Raw genomic sequence first — 22,904 nt, forward strand, 5'->3', positions numbered from 1 at the left:
GTCCTCCAGCCCGTCACTCCCGGGCGCCCGCCCCCCAGTATAAACGCCCGCCCTGGCCCGGTCCAAGACGGTTTTGGAGCTGGCCTTAAAGTCGTGGTCGCCGCGCCTGGGACGTCCTGCTGACCGCGGTGAGAGGCAGGGGTGCCCTATCGAGGTGGGGGGCGGTGCCCGCCAAGTCCTGGGGCGCCCCAGGGGAGGAAGGGGCGGAGAAGGCCTTCCCAGGGACTCTGCTGGTCTCTGCGGCCTGGGGGAGGGACCTCCAGCCGGGGCTGAGCACCCGTCTCCCCTGCCCCAGTCCAACTTCTGGCACAGCCTAGATTTTCAAACTTTATTCCTGAGACTTTCGGGGGGAGTTGCGAAAAAGCCCCTAGAAGTGGCAGTATCCAGTGGGGGAGACATCCCCCGCCCCAAACCACTTCTCCAAATTTAAAGTGTGCTTTCTTTGCAAACTCAGTTCGGAGGTAAGCCGAAGCCCATCCTGCACGGGAATCCCGCCCTCCCTGGGACTTCAGCCCTCCGCACCCTTACTCACGCGGGAGCGGTCCTTCTGCCTAGCACAGCCCCCCCCACCCCCGCAAATGGTTTTGCCGCCTGGGGCTCTTGCCCCAGCTGACAGGGGAGAGGTGGCGGGCAAACCCCGCCCCTTCCCCTGGGTGGGTGTGGCCAGCGGATTGCCCAGGACGGCGTCGGGGAAGGCCTACCCCTCATCTGAGTCCTTGGGACTTAAGTCAGGACTAAAATGAAGGGCCGGGCCTGGGTCCTGGTCTCTGGGAACTTTGGATCTCGGATCTTAGTGTATCCTGGCTGCAGCTGGACGGCTGCGCGCTTCTATCCAGTTGCAGCCTGTCCTTCTCTGGTAGCTGACATCTTCTCTGGGACTGACATCTGCAATGTTTACCCTTGGTTAAACCGGTTCCTCGAGCTATTGATGGGCAAAGGGGATGAGAGGGAGGACTTCTGAGCTGCCCAGGTGAGCTCAGGCTCTGAGGAAGGTAAGGGAAATAACAGGAGTCAGGTGATCACGAGGGCCAGGTGTGTCTCCTCATCCACTTCCCAGTTGGGGGACCGGTGCAGTAAGCAGGACGCTCTTTCCTGGCTGGCTTCACCCTTTGTACTCCTAAGCCAGAGTGATGCGATGTGGATGTTTATTGGGTGCAACTCTTCTGTGCCAGGCTAAGCTCCACATGTGTAGTCTCTCTCCTCTGATCTGCAGAGACTCTGAGCTAGGACCCCATTGTATAGATGTGGCAAGCAAGGCTCCGAGGGCAGGGTGCTGGCTTCCCAAGCTCCTACAGCTAGTGAGCGGAAAAGCTGGGATGAAAACCCAGTTTGGACTCTAGAAGTGGTGCTCTCAAAACACTAGGTTCCACTTGGAGGACGGTGAAAACACATCTGGGCCCCTGTCCTCTGGAAGGAAACTCAGAATCAAGGTCAGGAGCTCTCAAGAGGCTCACCCCAGAATTACCTGGGGAACCAGCCTTAAGGCAGGCACTACCATTAGCCCCATTTTACAGGTGAGAAGACTGAGACTAGGGTAGAGGAATCTCCTTGCTCAACAAAGCACAGCATGGGCAGAGGTGGGACTCCTGGAATCTAGTGCTACGATCTTCTACGCATGTCATGTCACCTGGCCAGAAAAATGGAGCACACCTGTGACTCCTATCTCACCTGCAAATGTGTGCATTAGACTCACCTGGGGAACCTCTCTTCCCACACCCGAGTCTGACTTGATTGGCCTGCAGTGGGGCTAGGCCTCCAACAGTTTGGTCTCTCTAACAGTTTCTAATGGTCTAACAGTTTCTTTTTTAAGCTTCATTTTTTTTTTTTTGAACAGGTAATATTACATACCTGGCTCAAGTCAGAAGTCTGTCCCAGCTACCCAATCTTCCTTCCTGAAATGTGGCAACCTTTAACAGTTTCCTGTGTCTTTACAAATTCTGTGCCAATGTAACAAACACTTTTGCCCCTTCATACCTTCTGTGTCTTAACAATATCTTGATCCAGGTCAATTACATGTAAATTTCCATTCTTTTCCCAGGCACTTGGCTAGCCTTTTATTTTGTTTATTCCCCTTCTGCTGGGCAACCAGGTTAATAGTGTCTTGTGACCCACACAGGTACAACCGCCTCTGCCCATGTGGCAGTACAAATGTGGGATAGTCCTCAAGACCCACAAGAGGTTTGTGGGTCAAAGGGAAGATTCCTCTTGAAACCTGGTAGCTATTGACAAATTGTCATGTAGAGGTTTTGCACCATGGGTGGCTCTCTGGAGTATTGATACAGGTGATCCCTGGGAGGGGCTGGCTGTACCCTGACATTGCCTCTCAAGGTGTGGCCCCAGATCAACTTGTTAGAAATGCAGGCTCTTGACCCTGCTGAGTCAGCACCTGCTTTTCAACAGGCCCACAGGTCCATGTTAATGATTGAGAGGCGGGGCTTTCACAAATGGGGTCAGAGGGCAGGTATGAACCTGGACTTATCCCCAAAAAGGAGAGGCTGGGCAGACTGTATCCTGACTAGTCCATCTGTCTACAGTGCGTGCTTCTGAGAAATGTCTACCGACGAGACAGAAGCCCCTGCCAGCACCCCGGTGACAGCAGAAGAACCAGTACAGCAGGTGAGGAAGCTCTGGGATTTATGGGGTGAGGTGGCCACGTCATGGTTCCGTGGCAAGGAGCCTGGGAGCTGCTGGCAGCACATGGGGGTCAAGGGATATCTTTGCGAATGGGTGGGGGACAGCCAGCAGGCAAACTCACAACAGGGTGGAGAACCTGGAAGCTCAAAGGCTCTTGGGAGAACAAGGGCACTGTTTGAAACTGCCTGGCTCCCCCCAAACTAAATGTTCCCCGCCTCTGGAGGTTCTCTTAGGGATCTCCTTCCTGAAAGTCCGTCCCTATTCCTCTCCCCTCTTCGCAGTTTAAATAAAGGCCCCTTTTAATAAACTATTAAGGTATCATCCACATGCTATAAAATTCACCCTTATGAAGGGTACTACGCACTGAAGTTTAGTAAACTACCAAGTTATGCAGCCATCACCACCATCAGTTTTAGAACATTTTTCATCTCCCCCCAAAAGAGACTCTATACCCATTAGCAGTCACTCCCCATTTCCCCCTTCTTTCTTGGCAACCACTCATCTAGTTTATGTCTCTATGAGTTTTCCTATTTGGGATATTTCAGTTAAATGGAAACATAAGATGACACCCTTTGTGTATGGCTTCCATGTAGCGTGAAATTGCTTCATTCCTTTTTTTAACTTGAAGTAAAATACACATAACATAAAAATATACTATTTTAACCATTTTAAAGAGTACAGTGCGGTGGCATTAAGAAAATTTGCAATGTGCAACCATCCCCACTACCTAATTCTAGAACTTTTTCATCACTCCAAATGGAAATCCCATCCCCATTAATAGTCACTCCCATTACCTTCTCCCCCCAGCCCCTGACAACTACTACTCTGCTTTCTGTGGATTTACCTGTTCTGGTAAATTCTGGTAAATACCTGTTCTGGATATTTCATATAAGGGGAATCATAAAATCATTTTATCAAAAAAGCCTTCTGTGTTACATACCTCATAAGTGAAATCATACAGGATTTGTCCTTTTGTGTCTGGCTTATTTCACTGAGCAAAATGTCCTCAAGTTTCCTCCATGTTGTAGCAGGAATCAGAACTTCCTTCCTTTCTAAGACTGGATAATACTCCATTCAGTGGATGGACCACATTTTGTTTTTCTATTCAACTGTCAATGGACACTTGGGTTGCTTGCACATTATAAGCTATTATAAATAATGCTGCTATGAATATAAGTGTGCAAATATGTCCTCAAGACCCTATTTTCAGTTCTTTTGTTTGTATACTCAGAAGTAGAATTGCTGGATCATATGGTAATTCTATTTTTTATTTTTTGAGGAATTGCCATAATGTTTCCCAAAGCAGCTGCACCATTTTGCATTACCACCAACAGGGTTCCAATATGTCCACATTGTCAGCAGCTCTTGTTATCTTCTGTTTTTGTTTTTGTTTTTTTATAGCAGCTATGCTAACACGTGTGGGGGGTGTGAGGTGGTATCTCATTGTAGTTTTGAATTGCATCTCTCTAAATGATTCGTGATATTGTCTTTTGATGTACCTGTTGGCCATTTGGAGGCTACATGTTTTTTAAAACATTTTATACTGCATATTCTTTTATCTACTCACCAATTCATAGACATTGGGGTTGTTTCCAGTTCTAGCCACTATGAATAAGGCTGCCTTTAACTGTCAACCAAAGGTCGCTGCCACCAATCTAATGCCAACAGGATTCCCCAATCTGGGGTGCAGTAAAAGGAGAGACTTCATTCAAGTGAAAGTTTGCAAACCAGGAACACAGCACAGCCTCTAATGGAAACCAAAAGTGGGATAGAGAGAGTGCCCATCCTGGTCCTGATTGGTCCATTTTTATGCAAATGAGGAAACCAAATTTGCAGTTTGGTTGGGCCACATAGCCCTGTCTTGATTAGTCAGAATTGTGCGTCCTGACTGGCCGTTATGGAGCCACTCTGATTGGTTTATGAAGATGCAAATGAGGAATAGCTTCGCAGCTCCAATTGGGTGGGGCAACTCTCAGCCCATTGGTGGAAAAACAATTGCAGGGACTCCTTTACAAGTGTTTGGCTGAGCATTCAGGAGCAGTGTAGGAACCTTGGCAGCTCAGTCTGTGGCTTTTCCCTGCAATGCCGTGCACATGAGAGGCCTCTGTCTACGATGGCTGCTACACTCTTGTTTGTAAATTTGGGCCCAGTTCACCCACCACAAGGAGTCCTTCTCGTAGATATATTCCTTCTTGAGGTTCAGAACATTCAAGTACAAGTCTCCTGTACACGTGTGTTTTCCTATCTCTAGGGTAGATTTCCAGGAGTGAAATTGTTAGGTCATGTGGTAAATTTATTATTAAATTCTGAAGAGACCACATAGCCTGGAGGCAGACGGCCCAAGTCCAAGGCCCAGCTTTGCCACCTACTGGTTGTGTGATCTTGGGTGACTTGGCCTCAGTTTACTCTTCCGTAAAACTAGAGTGACACTACCCATCTCCCAGGACAGGCAATTAAGTTCTATGAATAGCGCCTGTGAGAGTTAATTCTTCTGCCAATGTCTTTACACTCATGATCTTTGCAGCTCCAGGACAGGACCAACTTCCCATTTTATGGAAACTGAAGCTCAGAAGGGCTGTCGCAACTGCTCAATTCCATTTTTTGTAGTGTGAAGGCAGCCATGTTCTGTGTATAAATGAATAGGTGTGGCTGTATGTCAATGAGACTTTATATACAAAACCAGGGAGTAATGGAATATTATTTAGCCATAGAAAGAGATGAAACGCTGACCCACGGATGAACCTGGAGAACATTCTGATCAGCACCATCAGCCAGACACAAAATGAAAAACATGTGATCCCACTCACGAGAGGTCCCCAGAGGAGTCAAATCCATAGAGACAGGAAGTAGCTGGGGGTGCCAGGGGCTGGGGGGGGGATAAAGAGTGAGTGTTTAATGGAGAGAGAGTGTCAGTTTGGGAAGATGGAAAAATTCTGGAGCTGGATGGTGGGGATGGTTGAACAACAATGCACCTAATGCCACCGAGCTGTATACTTAAAAATGATTCAAAGCATACCTTTTATGCTATCTATATTTTACTACAATTTTCAAAACAAACGAAGCATTGATACAGGCTACTACATGGATGAACCTTGAAAACATTACTCAGTGAAAGAAGCCAGACAAAAAAGGCCACAGAATGTATAATTCCATTTATATGAAATGGCCAGAGTAGGCAAATTCATAGAGACAGAAAGCAGATTAGTAGTTGCCAGGGCTGGAGGAAGGGGAGAATGAGTGACTATTAATGGCTATGGAGTGATGGAGATACCTTGGAATTAGTGGTGATAGTTGTACAACCTTCTGAATACACTAAAAACCCCTGAATTATGCACTTTTAAAATGACGAAATATATGATAGGTGAAGTAGATCTCATAAAGCTCTTAGAAAAAACAGACAAGAATTAAAACCTCAGGTTGTGGGCTGGACGTGGCCTGTGGTCCAGTTTGCAGACCCCAGTTTTAGACCCTAAGCTCTGTGAGAGTGGGGTTCTTGTCTCTTGTCACTGCCTGGCACACAGTGGTGTCAAGGGCACGTTCAAACCAATGAGGTCCAGAGCTAAGATAAAGGAAGTACCTGGAGAAACCCGAAGTTCCTGGCTTGTGCAACCACGTGGATGCAAAGAGAGGGTGAGCTGAGCCACTTCCCTGGCCGGGAGTGAGAGCAAAACTTTCGGGCCCCCCTGAGTTTTGGGCCCAGCGCCACCAGCCTCCCCACCCCCAGCCCAACCGGTCTCAGCTGCTTCTCTCCCGCAGCCCAGCGTGGTGGGCCGCGTGGCCAGCATGCCCTTTATCAACTCCACCTGTAACATGGTGTCAGCGGCCTATACCTCCACCAAGGAAAACTACCCCCATGTCAAGACCGTCTGTGATGTGGCGGAGAAAGGCGTGAAGACCCTCACCGCAGCCGCCGTCAGCGGAGCCCAGCCCATCCTGTCCAAGCTGGAACCCCAGAGTGAGTGCAGCCCAGAGCGCATGTAGCCTCCCCTCCCGGCTGTGTGGCGGGGGTCTGCCCCACCCCGGGCCCTGTTCCCCAGACCAGCAGTGACTAACCTTCCCGGGCCCCCGAGGGAGGCCCAGGCACAGTAACCATGATTGTAATAGCTCTGTCTTGCCCCACCTTTGCAGTTGCAACAGCCAGTGAATATGCCCACAAGGGGCTGGATAAGCTAGAAGAGAACCTGCCCATCCTACAGCAGCAGACGGAGAAGGTAACAGACCTCCAGGATTGGGAGCCCCTGCGAGAACAGGGACCTACCTAGGTACTGAGTCTGGGGTCCGCCTTAACTAGAATAGACAGGGTGACAGCTTACTCCCTGGCCCCTCTTCTGTCTGCCTCCCCGCATCTATTTCCCACTGGGCAGGTGGACAAATGTTCTAAATGCCAGCCCGATCTCCTCAAAATTCCCTTGTGTCTCTCACCTTTCCCCCAGAAAAAGCCAAAGCCCTCCTCACAGCCCACCTGGCCCTACATGATCTTGCCTCACTGGCTCCCTGCCCTCATCACCCACCTCACTTGCTTCACTCCACCAATGCTGGCCTCCATATTTGGTGTTTTGTAACATCAGTGCCCGTATATACTGGACACAGTGATGGAAACAGTTCTTGCCCTCATGGAACTTTCATTCTGGGGAGGTGGGAGAAGACAACGAACGCACTCAGTTCAGCCCTACCCCAGGACCTTTGCATGTGCGGTTCCTTCTTTGTGGACCAGGTTTTCAGGTCTCTGTTTCAATCGTACCTCTTCAGAGGCCCTCCCTTCCCTCTTAAAGAAGGTCCTTCTAGCTCAGTACTGTCAAGTAAAACTTTCTCTGATGTCCATGTTTTTTCTCTGCACTGTCCAATGTGGAAACCACCAATCAAAGGAGGCTACTGAGTCCTTAGAATGTGTTTGGTGTGACTGTGGAACTCTGTTACCAATTTTAATTATTGTAAATTTAAATAGCTACTTTTAATTTGTAACCATTATCATCCATTTTAGAACATTTCATTACCCCAAAGAAACTTCACACCCCTTAGCTCTTAATCTCCTTCCCATCAAACACTCCAGCCCCTGGCAACAGCTGATTTACTTCCTGTCTCTGTGAACTTGCCTGTTCTGGACATTTCACATACATGGAATCACACACCGTGTGGCCTTGTGTGTCTGGCTTCTCTCATGAGCACCGTGTGTTCAGGGTCCGTCCATGTTGTAGTGAGTGTCAGCACTTCCCTCCTTTTCATGGCCGAGTAATACTCTGGTGTGTGGATGGACTACGTTTTGTCTTCATTCATCTATTGATGGACATTTTAGGACCTTTAGTACATTTTAGTCAGTTCTTGGCTATTATGATAATATTGTCATTAACATTTCCGTACAAGTTACATTAGTTTTTTTTCCTACAATATAAAATTCATCATCTTAACCATATCTAAGTGTCCAGCTCAGTGGCATTAAGCACATTCACATGGTTGTGCAACCGTCCCCACCATCCATCTCCAGAACTTTCCATCTTCCCAAACTGACACTCTGTCCCCATGAAACACTCACTCCCCTCGCCTCCCCCAGCCCCTGGCCCCACCATCTACTCTCTGTCTCTATGAATCTGACTCCTCTGGGGACCTCCTGTGAGGGGAATCACACAGTGTTTGTCCTTCTGGGTCTGGCTTATTTCATTGAGCATCATGTCCTCCAGGTCCATCCACGTTGTAGCCGGTGTCAGGACGTCCTTCCCTTTTAAGGCTGAGTGATATTCCATTGTGTGGATGGACCGCATCCATGTGGAACGCAGAGATACTGACACTGGCCTGTCTCATAGGTCCTGGCAGACACCAAGGAACTCGTGTCGTCCAAGGTGTCAGGCGCCCGAGAAGCCATGTCCAACACCATGTCCAGCGCCAAGGGCACCGTGACCACCCGAGTGACAGGGGCGGTAGACGTGACCCGAGGAGCCATGCAGAGCGGCATGGACATGACCAAGTCTATGGTGACCAGTGGTGTCCAGTCGGTCATGGGGTCCCGTGTGGGCCAGATGGTGCTGAGTGGGGTGGACACGGTGCTGGGCAAATCGGAGGAGTGGATGGACAACCACCTGCCCATGACGGACTCCGAGCTGGGTGAGCGCAGCCTACGGGCCCGAGACCCCTCCCTGGACCTTCCCGCCTGGGTCTCCTCTTGGCCACCCCGAGTCTGTCGGTTTGAATGAACATTTAAATGAACAAGTAAATGCCTGGCGGGGGAGGGGACGGACGGAGGAGAATCTGAGTGATTTTCCTGAGGGATTTGAGCACCTGCTGAGTACCAGGCCCTATTCTAGACACAGGGACACAGCAGTGAGCAAGATGGAAGCTTCTGCTTTGTAGAATCAATGACCAGTGCTTGAGAGAAAAAAGAGCTGGCTGAGAGGGGACGGGAGGTTTCAGGACACAGGATAGACGAGGGAGGTTGTATTTTAGGAGGCCTCATGGGAAGATGGCATTTGAGCACAGAACTGAAGGTGGAAGGGAGCGAGCCATCTGGATGTCTAGGGAAAGAATGGTCCTGGGAGAAAGGGCACAGTTCATCCCGAGGGAGGACCCTGCCTGGTATGTGGGAGGAACAGCAAGGAGCCCCCTGTGGCCAGATCAGAGTAAGGAAGAGGAGGGCCTGGAGGTGATGGAGGCAGGTCACACCGGGGCTGTTTGGGCTCGGAGGACTGGCTCCTTACCCCAAGGCAGGGCTGTGGGCAGAGGAGGCCTCAGACCTAACTCAGGAGCTCACAGTTGCCCTCTCGTGGCTGCTTTGGGGAGGACAGACTGGGAGGCAAGGTGGAAGCTAAGGGACCAGGGCAGAGGCAACTGCCCAGGTCCAAGCTGGCAAAAATGGGGCTAGACAAGGTGGGGGCAGGAATGAAACCATTGGCACCAAAGCACCCAGTCCCACTTGTGGTCTGTACTCATTCTCTCATACCCACGACTTTTGCGTTGGGTCTTGACTCAATTTCAAGAGCTGGCCCTCTTGTGTACACATGCCAGGGACTTCCAGCATGCCCGCAACATTGCCAACTCCAATGCCGACAGCAGCAATGGCCCATGAGAGTTGTGAGTAACTAGGCACCCTGCTCTGTCCAGAGGGCAGCCGCTGCTCGAACCCGGCCAACGGACCAGAACTGGTTTGTTTGAATGAGGAGCCAAACATCTGGCAGAACTGGAAAAAGTTGAAGACAGACTAGATCAGGGTTTCCCAACTGTTGATATTCGGGTCCATGTCTCTGTGGGGCAGTCCTGAGCACTGGGGGTACTGAGCAGCATTTCTGGCCCCCACCTACTCAGTGCCAGTAGCACACCCAGTTGTGACAACCACAAATGTCCCCAGACCTTGCCCAGTGTCCTCTCGGGGGCAGAATCACCTCCCAGATGAGAATTGCCAGTTTGTTCTAGAACTTCATGTGAATGGAATCGTGTGGTTCCCTAGTGGGCGAACAGCTCCTAATCATTACCTACATTTCTTTTTCCATTTGGGATTGCAATAGGTCGCTATTGAAAGTGTCACTTTTTTCTCCGTAGCTGAGAAACTTCCATGGAGAAATTTCTCTGCCATTTTGATTACCCTGAGGTACAGTTTATTGAGGAAAAGCGGGGCAAACGGCTAACATTTCCCCCTTTATTTATTTGGGCATCGTGAGCTAGTTCACCAGTGCCCTTCATGGGTCAGTTGTGAATTCTCACATTATAGGTTTGCACACATGGATTAACACAACATATTCCAATCCAACACATTTGTTTTGACAATTCATTTGTCCCATTGTTTTTGGCTATCTTGGAGCCCCCCTTGAATTGTTGGCTGTGAGTCCCCATGATTCTCCCTGAAAATCCTCAGCAGAAACGGGAGGTCCCTTGCTTTTTGGAAAAGCTCAATGTTCTACGAGGCCCTGACAGTCTTCGGCTCTGCAGCATGTGGCTCGAGTGTAGCATGTCACTGTCCTTTGAGTTTCCAAAATCCAGCTCTGAACCTCTTGGAGAATGGGACCTGGCTGATGTCTTCCCCGCCGAACCCCAAATTCAATGCCTGCCGGCCCATAGTAGGTGCTCAGCCTGAGTGAGACTCAGCTGTGGGTCTCGGCCCCTGAAAGCAGCAGAAGCAGGGTCTCCTGAGCGGAAAGTCTTGAGCTAGGCTGGGAGCCACAGCCTGGGAGAACAGATCCTTCCGAGCAGCTTAGATTTTCTGTGTCTGTCCCCTAAGGATAAAGTCACTAAGCACACCGGTGCTTAAGGTACTGGGTTGTCTGTAGGTGAAAATGTGATGAGATGTTGCAGTGCTGTGTTAGAACTAGGTGTGCTCCTCGGGGGCCTGGGCTAGGACAGCAGCCCTCCTCCCCACTCCCCAGGGTTCTTTCCTTTGCCTAGAACACCTGCCCCTTCCACAAGGCCCTGCCAGCTTGCTCAGACATGCCAGGACGCTGCCAGATATCCTTGGCCTAAATTATAATGCTGGTTTCACTTCTAAGGGCAGAGCTCTGGGGTTCCCAGAGAGCCATGGGGAAGTTCTGGACATCAGCGGAATGGGTTCAAAATGTTGCTGGTTTTGGGTTGCTCTTTGCAAAGCCGCCTGTGGTGAGAGAATAGGGAGGAACTGTTTTTCTCAAAATGCAGGCTTTTGTTTTGCTGCCTCGAAGTGTCCTTTGTCTTTGTTTTTTGTTCAGTTTTTTAAGTGTCAGCATGAAATGATTCTTGCATGACATGACGTCTCTTTCCCAGCCAACTCTAAAGCCACATCTGGCCCACCACCTGCTTTTGTAATTAAAGTTTTATTGGCACACAGCCACGCCCATTCATTTACATTTTGTCTATGGTTGCATGGCAATGGTAGAGTTGATTAACTGAGGCACAGTATAGCCTACAAAGCCAAAAATATTGACTCTCTGGCCCCGCACAGAAAATTCCTGGATTAGAGTATGTTGTTCCAGAATTTCTAACGTTTATAGGAATAACTGAATTCCCCTGATTGGAGGCTTACCTTGATTGTGCAACAGATCGATAGTGCACATGGGATTATATTGCTTTATCTTCCACTGTCTTTCATTTCTGGAGCAGTGCCTAACCCAGAGAGGCACAAATATGGGGCTAAAATGGAGATTCCACTTAATCGTTACAACAGCGTTGCTGTCCCTGTCTGACTACAGCATCTCTCATGTTATCTTGGTCATACGTTTATATTCCCTGTACTGTCTATGTAAAGTTGATCTTTTCTTTCCCCCCCTTCTTCCGCCTCCCCCCCCACTCCAGTTCAAGCCATTGCTTCTCAGTCTAGTTGTGTAGGACACAACTCCCGGGCCCATGTTGGTATTACAAGTCTTACGCTCCCCTGGCTGAGGCAGTCGGTTGCCGGTCATCTGTCGACTCACACCGGCTGCCGGCCGCTCACTCTGGCCACCAGCCACTCCTGGCAGCTGCTGCTGGCAGCACGCGGTAGCCCACTGCGGCTCACAGCAGCTCAACCAACCTTCTGCTGCTCAGGGCAGCTCAGCTCCAGGGAGAGCCATCATTCACAATCTTAGCTGTAGAGGGTGCAGCTCACTGGCCCATGTGGGAATCGAACCGGCAACCTCGGCGTTAGGAGCACAGTGCTCCAACTACCTGAGCCACTGGGCCAGCCCATAAAGTTGATCTTTAAATCAACTTTTCCAGATTCTTTTAGAAAGGAAACCTTATCACTATAAATGAAAAGCCATATCACCTGCTATAAATAGATAATAAAAATAACCATTCATTGGTATGTCTTTTTGAGTATAAGGTAGTCCAAATTTCATGCTTCATACTTGGGTGGTCATACAGAAGGGGAAACTGAAGCTTACTGGCAAAATCACTTCTGCATAGAGACCATGGGGTGGCAAACATTTTCTTAATGGGACAGATAGTAAATATTTTTGGCTTTTGGGGCCATACAGTCTCTGTGGAACTACACAACTCTGCCATCAAAGCCCAAAAGCATAGATAAGAGGTAAATGAATAGGTGTGACTGTGTGCCAATTAAACTTTATTTATAAAGGTAGGTGACATTTGGCCCAGGGGCCGTAGTTTGCAGCCCCCCTGCCATCATGGGGCATCAGAAAGCCAGTGAGTTAGTAAGTCTGGATTCGAACTGAGATCAGGTTACTTACAAAACTCAAATTTATAACTACTATGTTAAAGTTTAAAAGGAACAGGACAAAATTATCAGGATAGGCAGTTTTCCATTTTGTCTTGTCTTCATGAGCACTTTCTGGACTAAATAGTACTGACTTAGCTGCTATTAAGATGTTCTTGTGTGGTGTCATGGTTAGACGGCCTGGATTCAAATCCTAACTTGCTATTTCCGAGCTGTGTGAACTAGGGCAAGTCAGTTAACCTCTCTGAGCCCCAGTTTCCTCAACTGTAGAACTGGGAGAACAGAGCCTCCATCACAGAGTTAAGATTTAACAAGAATGCCCATGAAGCACCTAAAATGTGAAAAATTGGCCACTATTAATTTGTCTCAGGCACTAATACAGGATCAGCCAACTTCTTTGTGTAAAGAACCAGATAATAAGTATTTTAGTCTTCGGGAGCCAAGAGGCCATATAATCCACTGTTGTAGTTTGAAAGCAGCCTAAGCCAATATGTAATGAACGTGCTTCGTTGTATTCACAGGTCATACAAAATCGGAGACAGACTGGAGGTGGCCCGTAGGGCAGACCCTCATGCTAGTCTGAGGCCTCTTAATCCTGATAGGCTTGGTTTCCATCATACCCATTTTGCAGATGGGGAAAACCAAGGCAGGGAAATCCTTTACTCTGAGACCTCAAGGCTTGCAATTCTCAGACCTGCAAAACTCGGGTGGCCCATGCAATCCAGGGGCCACATGCTTTAGTGCGGGGGATGCACCTGGGTTGCATGCTCTACCTGTGTCTGGGCCTTCATGAAGCTTCTCCTGCCTCCCCCCTGCAGCCCGCCTCGCCACATCCCTGGAGGGCATTGACATCGCCTCTGTGCAGCAGCAGCGGCAGGAGCAGAGCTACTTCGTGCGTCTGGGCTCCCTGTCAGAGCGGCTGCGCCAGCGGGCCTACGAACACTCGCTGGGGAAACTGCAGCACACCAGGCAGAAGGCCCAGGAGGCCCTATTGCAGCTGGCACAGGCGCTCAGCCTGGTGAGGCCCCACCAGTGGTGTGGGGGCATGGCACAGCAGCATTCGTTCGTGACCCCTCCTCAAACCCAGTGGCTCATTGCTCACCATCCTGCACGTGCCTGGGCTCGCTCCTGGGGCTGTGGTCCTGAATGAGTTTGCAGGGGCTGCCATAGCAGTGCCCCATAGTTGGGGGGTTTAAACAACACACATTTATTGCCCCACAGTCGTGGAGGCTGGAAGTAGGGTTTCCAGGTGGGAATTCCTGCCTGTTCTCAGGAATTGTTTTCACTTTGCCATTCCTGAATCCTGAGAAAAGTTGATCGGGAAATCGGGAAAATCAAGTCCTTGAACCCAGCAATATCCACAATGGGACATAAACGTGCTACTCACAATGTATCTCTTAGACATTTTCCTATTTATCTCTCGAGTTTCCAGACGGGAATTCCTGCCTGTTCTCTAGAATTTTTTTTCGCTTTTCCGTTCCCAAATCCCGAGAAAAGTTGGTTGGGAAATCGGGAAAATCGGCTCGTTGAACCCAGGTGGTTGGTAGTATTGGCCGTCACTTTGTGGAAACGATTCATCATGGAAAACAGTTTATATCTCGGAATTCGGGAACGGGAAAGCAAAAAAATTCCCGAGAACAGCAGGAATTCCCACCTGGGAACTCGAGCTGGAAGTCCAAGATCAAGGTGTGGGCAGGGCTGGTTTCTCCTGAGGCCTCGCTCCTTGGCGTGTAGATGCCGTCTTCTCCCCGTGTGCTCTTGTGGGCTTCCCTCTGCACGTCTGCGTTCTCATCTCTCCTTACACGGACACCGGTCCTATCAGGGCCCATCCTCAGCACCTTATTTTATCTTGATTAGCTCTTTCACACCCGATCGCCAAATATAGTTACATTCTGGGTCCTGGGGGTTAGGCTTCAACCTGAATTCAACATGAATTTAGGGGGGACGATTCAGCCCATGACAGATTGGCTGGAGGCTGGGCTTCTCATTGTGGGCTCCCCCTCCAGCAAGCTAGCTCAGGCTCTTCCCCTGGAAGAATGCCCATGAAGCGCTGCGTATTGTAGACCGGGGAAAGATCCAAATTCAGCTGCACTGAGAGCATGTGAGCAGTTTTTGTCTCGTTTAAAGTCAGTTTCACTGAGGTAAAAGGCACATTAAAAATCACCCTTTTTTAAGTATGCCATTTGAGGAGTTTTATAAATAGAACGTATCACTACCACCAAAATCAAGATTTGGAATACTTCCCTCACCCCAAATGTTTCCCCTGCCTCTTTATAGTCGAATCTACCCCCCCCACACACACCAGTTTTTTATTTTTCTGTTCTCTATAGAATTAAATTCTTATTATTTCCTCTTTACTTTCTCTGCTGTTATATATCTCCTCTCTTTTAAAAAAATTTTTAATTGTGGTAAACCACACATAGCATAAAATTTACCATCATAACCATTTGTAAGTATAGCCCAGTGGCATTAAGCGCACTCACACTGTTGTGTGACCATCCCCACCATCATCTCCAGAACTTTCCACCTTCCCAAACTGGAACTCTGTCCCCATTAAACACTCACTGCCCTCCCCTCCCCCAGCCCCTGGCACCACCATCTACTTCCTGTCTCTATGAATCTGACTCCTCTGGGGACCTCCTATGAGTGTAGTCACACAGTGTTTGTCCTTCTGGGTCTGACTTATTTCACTGAGCATCATGTCCTCCCGGTTCACCCACGTTGTAGCCGGTGTCAGAATGTTCTTCCTTTTCAAGGCTGAGTGCCAGCCCCTCGCAAGCATTTTTTAAGCCTCTACTTCTGTCTGCTTATGTTCTGTTGGCCACAGCCAGACACGTGGCCAGGCCCAGTTGCAAGGGGAGGAGGAGAAACAGACGAAGTGGAGTTCCTATAGAAACTTTGTGTGAAAACAGCACACACACACCCCTTCCTTTATCTCAGATAAAAGGAGGACTCCCCAGGCTCCTTCTGGAACCCCCCTCTCCGGGCTGCTTGGGGATGCACGGAAACAACCTCTTTTTCACCACTCTCTCTCCTGCTGCAGATGGAAACCGTCAAGCAGGGAGTCGATCAGAAGCTGGTGGAGGGTCAGGAGAAGCTACATCAAATGTGGCTCAACTGGAATCAGAAGCAGCTCCAGGGCACAGAGGGGGACCCAGCGAAGCCAGAGGTACCCATTGGGAGGAGGGCATGGGGTGCTTGGGGCTTGACTTCTCTCTCCACACCTCTGTTGGACCGACCTGCCTGGAATGCTTCCCCCAGCCTCGCCTCCCATTAACTGCCTTCAGGACTCGCCAACACTGCCTCCAGGAAGCCTGCCTAGTTTTCCACTCTTGGGTGTGGGTGTTGCTTATGAATCTGGGACATTTGATAATGTGTCTCAACCTGCTAAATTCGAACTCTTGAAACCTTTTCTTCCCCATCTCACTGTCCCATCGAGTCCTTCATATTCACCCACCTGTTCCCTAGTAACTACTTCTACCTTTCTCTGGTCCTCCAATCTATCGCAAGCATTGGCCTCTTATACCCTGCTCTGACTTTTGCCACTTGTACTGTCCCTTGTCTCAGCTTTCATGGAATCAACACCTTACAAATTCTCATGCCTCATTCTGAACAACACCCCCTCCCCCCAGTCTTAGGCCTGTACTCACATTAGAGCTTCTCAGCTTAACCTCTCTGGGCCTGGTTTCCCCATCTATAAATGGGATAGAGGACCTTCTACAGGGTTTTTAAGATGAAATGAGCTAAACTGGTCCGTGAATGTTCACATTAGCATCATTCACAATGGCTAAAATGTGGAAACAGCCCAGATGTCCACTGATGGATGAATGGATGAACAAAATGTGGCCTATCCATGCAATGGAATATTACTCAGCCATAAAAAGGGGTTAGGCACTGACACACAACATGAATGAAGCTTGAGGACATTATGCTCAGTCAAAGAAGCCAGACACACAGGCCACACAATGTGTGATTCCATTTACATGAAATGTCCACAGAGACAGAAGTGGATTTGTGGTTGCCGGGGTTTAGGGGAGGAGGGGATGGGGAGGGAATTTCTTTTAGGGGTGACGGAATGTTCTGGAGTTAGAGGTGGTGGTTGTACAACGTTGTGAATATACTAAAAACCACAGAGTTGTACACTTTTGGGTGAATTTTCTCATAGGTGATATTTATACACCTATATATACACAAATATGTATATTTATATATGAAAGATTAAATGAGTTGATATGTAAAGCACATAATAAGTGTTACGAAAGAGATATTTATAAAGATAGGAATATCTCTATAACTGCACAAGTGCTTAGCATTCAGACACACACCGCCTAAACCTGCTTCCCTTCCGCCAACTGCTGAACACAGCGGCCAGAAGACACAGACTCGTCGGCACCTCCCTGCCACGTTCAAGTCCAGAGGCCTCAGCTGACAGCGCTCAGGGCAGCCCTGCCTCCTGCCTGCTCTGATCTCCCCAGCACGGGGGAATTAGAACGTTCCTCCAGACCTTTTTTTTTTTTTTTTACCTTTTCAAAAAACAATTTTGAAATATACAAATGTCTTGTACTTTTAAAAGTAACAGTTTCAATCACTGAGCTATAATTTGCATACTGAACAATTCACCCATTTAAAGTACAATTCAGTGGTGGTTTTGTACCCAGATGCTTCTTCACTTACGATGGGTTATGTCCCGACCAACCCATCATAAGTTGAAAATACCATAAGTGGAAAACGCATCTGGTACACTCACCTACCGAATACCGCAGGTAGCCCAGCCTTCCATAAACGTGTTCAGACACTGCTGGGCACTGTTGTCTCGCTGCTGCCACTGCCCAGCGTCATGGGAAAGTATCGTACTGCCTATCGCTAGCCTGGGAAAAGATCCAAATTCCAAATTCAAAGTACGGTTTCTACTAAATGAGTATGGCTTTCACACCATCGTAAAGTCAAAAAATCGTAAGTTGGGGACCATCTGTATTCACAGGGTCGTGTGACTCTACCCCAGTCCTTTTAGAACAATCTAATCACCCCAAAGGAGGCCTAGTCCCCATCAGCAGTCACTCCCCATCCCGCTTCCCCAGCCCCTGACAACTCCTAATCATTTCCTGTCTGTGGACGTGCCTGTTCTGGACATTTCCCATAAGTGGAATCACACACTGTGTGGCCTGTGTGTCTGGCTTCTCTCATGAGCCCCGTGTGTTCAAGGTCCATCCACGCTGTGGCGCGTGTCAGCGCCTCCGTCCTTTTCACGGACGAGTCATAGCCCCGTGTGTGGACGGCCCACGTTGTATTGATCCATTCATCCACTGATGGACGGTTGGGTTGTGTCCTCTTTTGGCTGTTGTGAATAATGCCCCTATGAACATTCGTGTACAGGTTCTTGTGTGGATGTTCTTCCGGGGGGATATTTAGGAAGGGGAATTGCTGGGTCACGTGGCTAACTATATTTTAACAATGTGAGGAACCACCAGTCTGTTTTCCAAAATGACTGCACCACAAGCCACTTGGAGGGATCTGATTGCTCCTCTTCCTTGTCGACACTTGTTATTGTCTGTCTTTTTTTTTTCTTTTAATTGGGGAAGGGGAACAGGACTTTAGTGGGGAACAGTGTGTACTTCCAGGACTTTTTTCCAAGTTGTCCTTTCAGTCTTGTGGAGGGCGCAGCTCAGCTCCAGGTCCAGTTGCCATTTTCTAGTTGCAGGGGGCACGGCCCACCATCCCTTGCAGGAGTCAAACTGGCAACCTTGTGGTTGAGAGGATGCGCTCCAACCAACTGAGCCATCCGGGAGCTCAGAGGCAGCTCAGCTCAAGGTGCCGTGTTCAATTATTAGTTGCAGGGGGCACTGCCCACCATCCCTTGCGGGACTCTAGGAATTGAACCGGCAACCTTGTGGTTGAGAGCCCACTGGCCCATGTGGGAATCGAACCAGCAGCCTTTGGAGTTAGGAGCATGGAGCTCCAACCGCTGAGCCACAGGCCCGGCCCCTATTGTCTGTCTTTTTGATTCTCACAGTCCCAGTGGGTGTGAAATAGTATCTCATTGTGGGTTTGAGCTACATTTCATTTCCCTGCTGGCTGATGAAGCCAAACATCTTTTCCCATGCTTATTGGCCATCTGTGTATCTTTGGAGAAATGTCTGTGCTTGTTTTTCCATTTGACTGGTATATACCTCATGGTTCAAAACTCTGAGCCGAGGGGCCGGCCCTGTGGCTCAGGTGGTTGGAGTTCCGTGCTCCTAACTCCGAAGGCTGCAGGTTCGATTCCCACATGGGCCAGTGGGCTCTCAACCACAAGGTTGCTGGTTCAACTCCTCGAGTCCCGCAAGGGCTGGTGGGCTGCGCCCCTTGCAACTAGTAACAGCAACTGGACTTGGAGCTGAGCTCCGCCCTCCACAACTAAGACTGAAAGGACAACAACTTGAAGCTGAACGGCACCCTCTACATCTAAGATTGAAAGGACAACAACTTGACTTGGAAGAAAGTCCTAGAAATACACACTGTTCCCCAATAAAAAAAATAAAAATAAATAAATAAAAATTATAAGGAAAAAAAACAACAAAACTCAGAGCCGATACTCGGAACCACTATGCTAGGTGGCATCTCCCACTATGCTAGGTGGCATCTCCTATGGAAGGGTTTTCTAAAGGTTGGCGGTAGACCCCCAGTTCTTATTTTCTGGGCTTTGGATCTGGTTTCCCCCAAAGCAGTGGTCCTCATGGCCCCCTCCCCACTCTGTCTTCTCAGCAGGTCGAGTCCCAGACACTCACCATGTTCCGTGACATTGCCCAGCAGCTGCAGGCCACCTGCGCCTCGCTGGGGTCCAGCATCCAAGGGCTGCCCAGCCACGTGAAGGACCAGGCGCAGCAGGCTCGCCGCCAGGTGGAGGACCTCCAAGCCACCTTTTCCGGCATCCACTCCTTCCAGGACCTGTCCAGCAGTGTCCTGATGCAGAGCCGCGAGCGAGTAACTAAAGCCCGGGAGGCCTTGGACCACATGGTCGAATACGTGGCCCAGAACATACCCGTCACGTGGCTGGTGGGACCCTTCGCCCCCGGCGTGGCCGAGAAAGCCCCAGAGGAGAAGAAGTAGGATAAACAGGAAGGGGGTTTGGGGGCTCCATCCCTCCATGAGATGGGTGGACCTCTTGGTATCCCCTACCCATCTCAGCTGCCACCTTGGGGAGCTGGGGACCTCCAAACAGACCAGTCCCTCCCCCTGTCTGAGCCAGGAGGAAGCACATCTGAGCCTCACCTCATCCGTTGTTAGTGCAAGGTTTCTGGAAAAAATCTCTCTAGAAGGTTCCAAACTTTGTTTTTCTAGAAACTTCCAAAAAAAAGTGTTGTTGTTTTTTCTTTCTTTCTTAAAAGCCAGGGATATTGTTCTTCTATCCCACTTGTTTTTCTTCATTAAGGGCCCCAGATGTCATCAGTCTTTAGCTAACGGATTTGGACTTCTGGTCTGTGAAGTGGGCCTCCTGGGATGGGGTAGAGGTGGAGCTACCGAGACACATTCTAGTGCAGAAGGGGGCTGAGGACGGCCTGGCCAGCCATAGGTGCCTGCAGCTTCAGTGTTGCCTTAATAAAGTTTACCTGCAGCTAAGTACAAGCCATGTACGTGTGTGTGTTCCCAGCAGCTGAGCCCCTGCGGGGTCTCTGTATGGCCTTCTCGGCTCCATGCTTGCGTTGCTCACCAGGGTATGAAGGAGACAGGGCTGGACCTGCTATTGAACTTGAAGTTTGGCACCCAGTGCCTCGGGTGAAGCCTGTGTTGGTTGTCGGCGAAGGTCTGGCCACACTTGCTTGGCTTTGAGTCCTCGAATTTGGTACTGGATCTTGTGAGGACGAGCAGGGCATGTGGATCTTCCATCCCCACCCCGGCGTGCCGGAGTCCTGCCCCCTGTGTCCTGTCATCGATATGTGGCCAAAGCGAGAAACCTGCTTTTCCTAGAGTGGAACTTCCTAGGTATGTGGGGGAACAGTGGAGCAGGATGACCCCCAAGAATGTCCACATCCGAATCTCCAGGCCCTTCCATGCTGAAGGGGACCTTGCAGATGGGGTTCAATTCAGGATCTGGACATGGGACATGATCCTGTGTTATCCAGGTGGGCCCTAAATGTCATCACAAGGGTCCTTATGGAAGAGGGGGGCTGGAGGGTCAGAGATGGAGATGTGAGGACAGAATTGGAGATGGGATGCCTGCTGTTCACCTTGAACATGGCGGGAGAGGCCATGGGCCAAGGATGCAGGCCTCTTTAGAAGCTGGAAAAGGCCGGCAACAGGTTCTCCCCTGAAGGTTCCAGAAGGAACCAGCCCTGCCGACACCTTGATTTTCGTCCTATAAGACTCACCTCAGACTTCTGATGTCTAGCACCGTGAGATAATGCGTTTGTGTTGTTTTCAGCCTCTAAGTCTGTCTTCATTGGTTACAGCAGCTGCAGGGAACTCACACTGGGGGCGAGCAGTTCAAGTGGCCCCTGAACAGCACTCAGCTCCAGGTTTCCCAGATTTCTGTCCACTGTGGCACTGGCTGTGTTCCCACTGCTGTGCTGACCTTTACTTACGACACTGATGCCGAATCCTCCCACTGTGCCCAGTCTGGTCCAGGGCTGTTCCACTCGCTTTACACATAATCTTTTTTAAGTGCCTCAGCCTTTCAGGTTAGGTATCCCCACTTTACAGATGAAGAAACGGAAGCACATACGGGGAAGGGGGTTGCCAATTCAGCCACATCCGTGATACCACAGATCTGTGCCTGTTCCATTTATTGCATGTTCCCTCGGTGTCGGCCGGGCGACACAACTCCAGCTCAGTGATGGGACGTGGGTCTATTGGCCAGGTCTCTGGTGTGGGACCCTGGGCCTTTGCCTCTACCTTTCAGGATTGTCATTGGAGGTCCAGCTTCAGCATATTTCCATGCAAAGATTGCATGGGATTGTACATTCAAAGAGCCTGGTATTTAGGTTATGTCAGGGTCTGTCCCCCTCGGCACAGAAGACATTTGGAGCCAGATCATTCTCTGTGGGGGGCCGTCCTGGTTACTGTGGGGTGTTGAGCAGCACCTCCGGCCCCCACTCAATGCCAGGAGCACCCCTCCCCAGTGGTGACAACCACAGATGTCTCCAGAATCCTCTGGGGGCAGAATCACCTCCGGGTAAGAACCACCGAGTTAGCTGGTTTCATCCCAAACACTTGTTTTCCTGCCTTTTGCTTAAATGAATCACTGAGGTTCCCCCAACGAAGCCGATAATATCCAATGAAGCCGATAATGTGGCGGGGAGTAAATCTCTCTTTGTACCTAATGATGCTGGGCAGTGCCCTGAGTCAGGTGCTATTCTGAGCACCAGGTGAATGTTATCCCATCCTCTTCTCAACCCTTTGGGGTAGCTGCTACTATTCTTCCCATCTTATGCATGGGGAAACTGAGGCAGGTAAAAACGCAAATAATTTGCTCAAAGCCTCCCAATCAATAAGAGATGGACCTGGGCCTCAGACTCGGGAGGGCTGGGCCTGGAGCCTGCGAGGGCCTGGCAAGCAAGTGGGGGTTCTTGTCTCTCTGCATGACCCTGATTTGCTGGAGGAGCTTGACTGGCTGGCTTCCCCTCTCTGCCCATCATTGCTGCACTCTGCAAAACAGTGTATTAGTTAGCAATTGCTGCGTAACAAGTTAACACTAATTTACTGGTTTTAAACACATTTCCCCATGTTATTTCATGAAGTCAATTGTGATGTAATTGGAGGGTGGTATCCATTCTGCTCTTCCGCATTCATCTGATCTGGTGGATGAGAGTGCAGGCTTTTCTTAGTAAAAAGAATAATGTCAGTGGCCCAGGGTAAATCCCTTCTATCTTAACGGGTGGGGTGAGAAGAGGAAGGGTCTTCTCTTGTGTGAAGTCTATGGCTCCCAAAGCCTAAAATTTTTACTATGTGATCCTTTACAGGAGAAACGCCAGCCTCTGCTTGAGACCACTGTACTGTACTTCCTGTTACATCTTACTGCTTAGACATAAATATTTGTCCCAGTATTTAAAAGCTGCAGTGTGTTTTTCTACAGTAACTATAAACATCATTGAGCCACACATAATACTCGGGCTAAGGGGGTGGGCACATGTCCAGCAGTGCATGTTAACGGCAATGCTGGGTGACAAGGAAGCCAATGCTTGCTGCTGGA

General features: G+C 49.5%; 1 protein-coding gene across 3 annotated transcripts; it reads left to right on the plus strand.

The window, feature by feature from the left end:
* The first annotated feature begins 25 nt into the window (after positions 1–25).
* Positions 26–22,768, plus strand: PLIN3 (perilipin 3). Of its 3 annotated transcripts, XM_081076177.1 has the most exons (9): positions 60–128; positions 1,835–1,947; positions 2,535–2,616; positions 6,391–6,589; positions 6,763–6,845; positions 8,433–8,730; positions 13,558–13,757; positions 15,783–15,908; positions 19,481–22,768. In XM_081076177.1, exons 3-9 carry the CDS (start codon positions 2,551–2,553, stop codon positions 19,823–19,825), a joined length of 1,317 nt encoding a protein of 438 aa, XP_080932303.1. In that variant the 5' UTR covers positions 60–128; positions 1,835–1,947; positions 2,535–2,550; the 3' UTR covers positions 19,826–22,768. The 3 variants fall into 3 exon arrangements, with proteins under 3 accessions (XP_080932302.1, XP_080932304.1, XP_080932303.1); XM_081076176.1 differs by lacking the exon at positions 1,835–1,947 and having other exon boundaries at positions 26–128; XM_081076178.1 differs by lacking the exon at positions 1,835–1,947 and having other exon boundaries at positions 47–128; positions 19,484–22,752.
* Positions 22,769–22,904: the final 136 nt, after the last annotated feature.

This window comes from Rhinolophus hipposideros, assembly GCF_964194185.1.
Source record: "Rhinolophus hipposideros genome assembly, chromosome: 16".
NCBI classification, from domain to species: Eukaryota; Metazoa; Chordata; class Mammalia; order Chiroptera; family Rhinolophidae; genus Rhinolophus; species Rhinolophus hipposideros.

Excerpts from the sequence above, each read along its gene's own strand:
- PLIN3 (XM_081076176.1), top strand. The coding sequence starts at position 2,551 with ATGTCTACCGACGAGACAGAAGCCCCTGCCAGCACCCCGGTGACAGCA. Across the intron at positions 6,590-6,762 it reads GTCCAAGCTGGAACCCCAGA|TTGCAACAGCCAGTGAATAT; the intron begins GTGAGTGCAGCC and ends CCACCTTTGCAG. Across the intron at positions 13,758-15,782 it reads TGGCACAGGCGCTCAGCCTG|ATGGAAACCGTCAAGCAGGG; the intron begins GTGAGGCCCCAC and ends CTCCTGCTGCAG.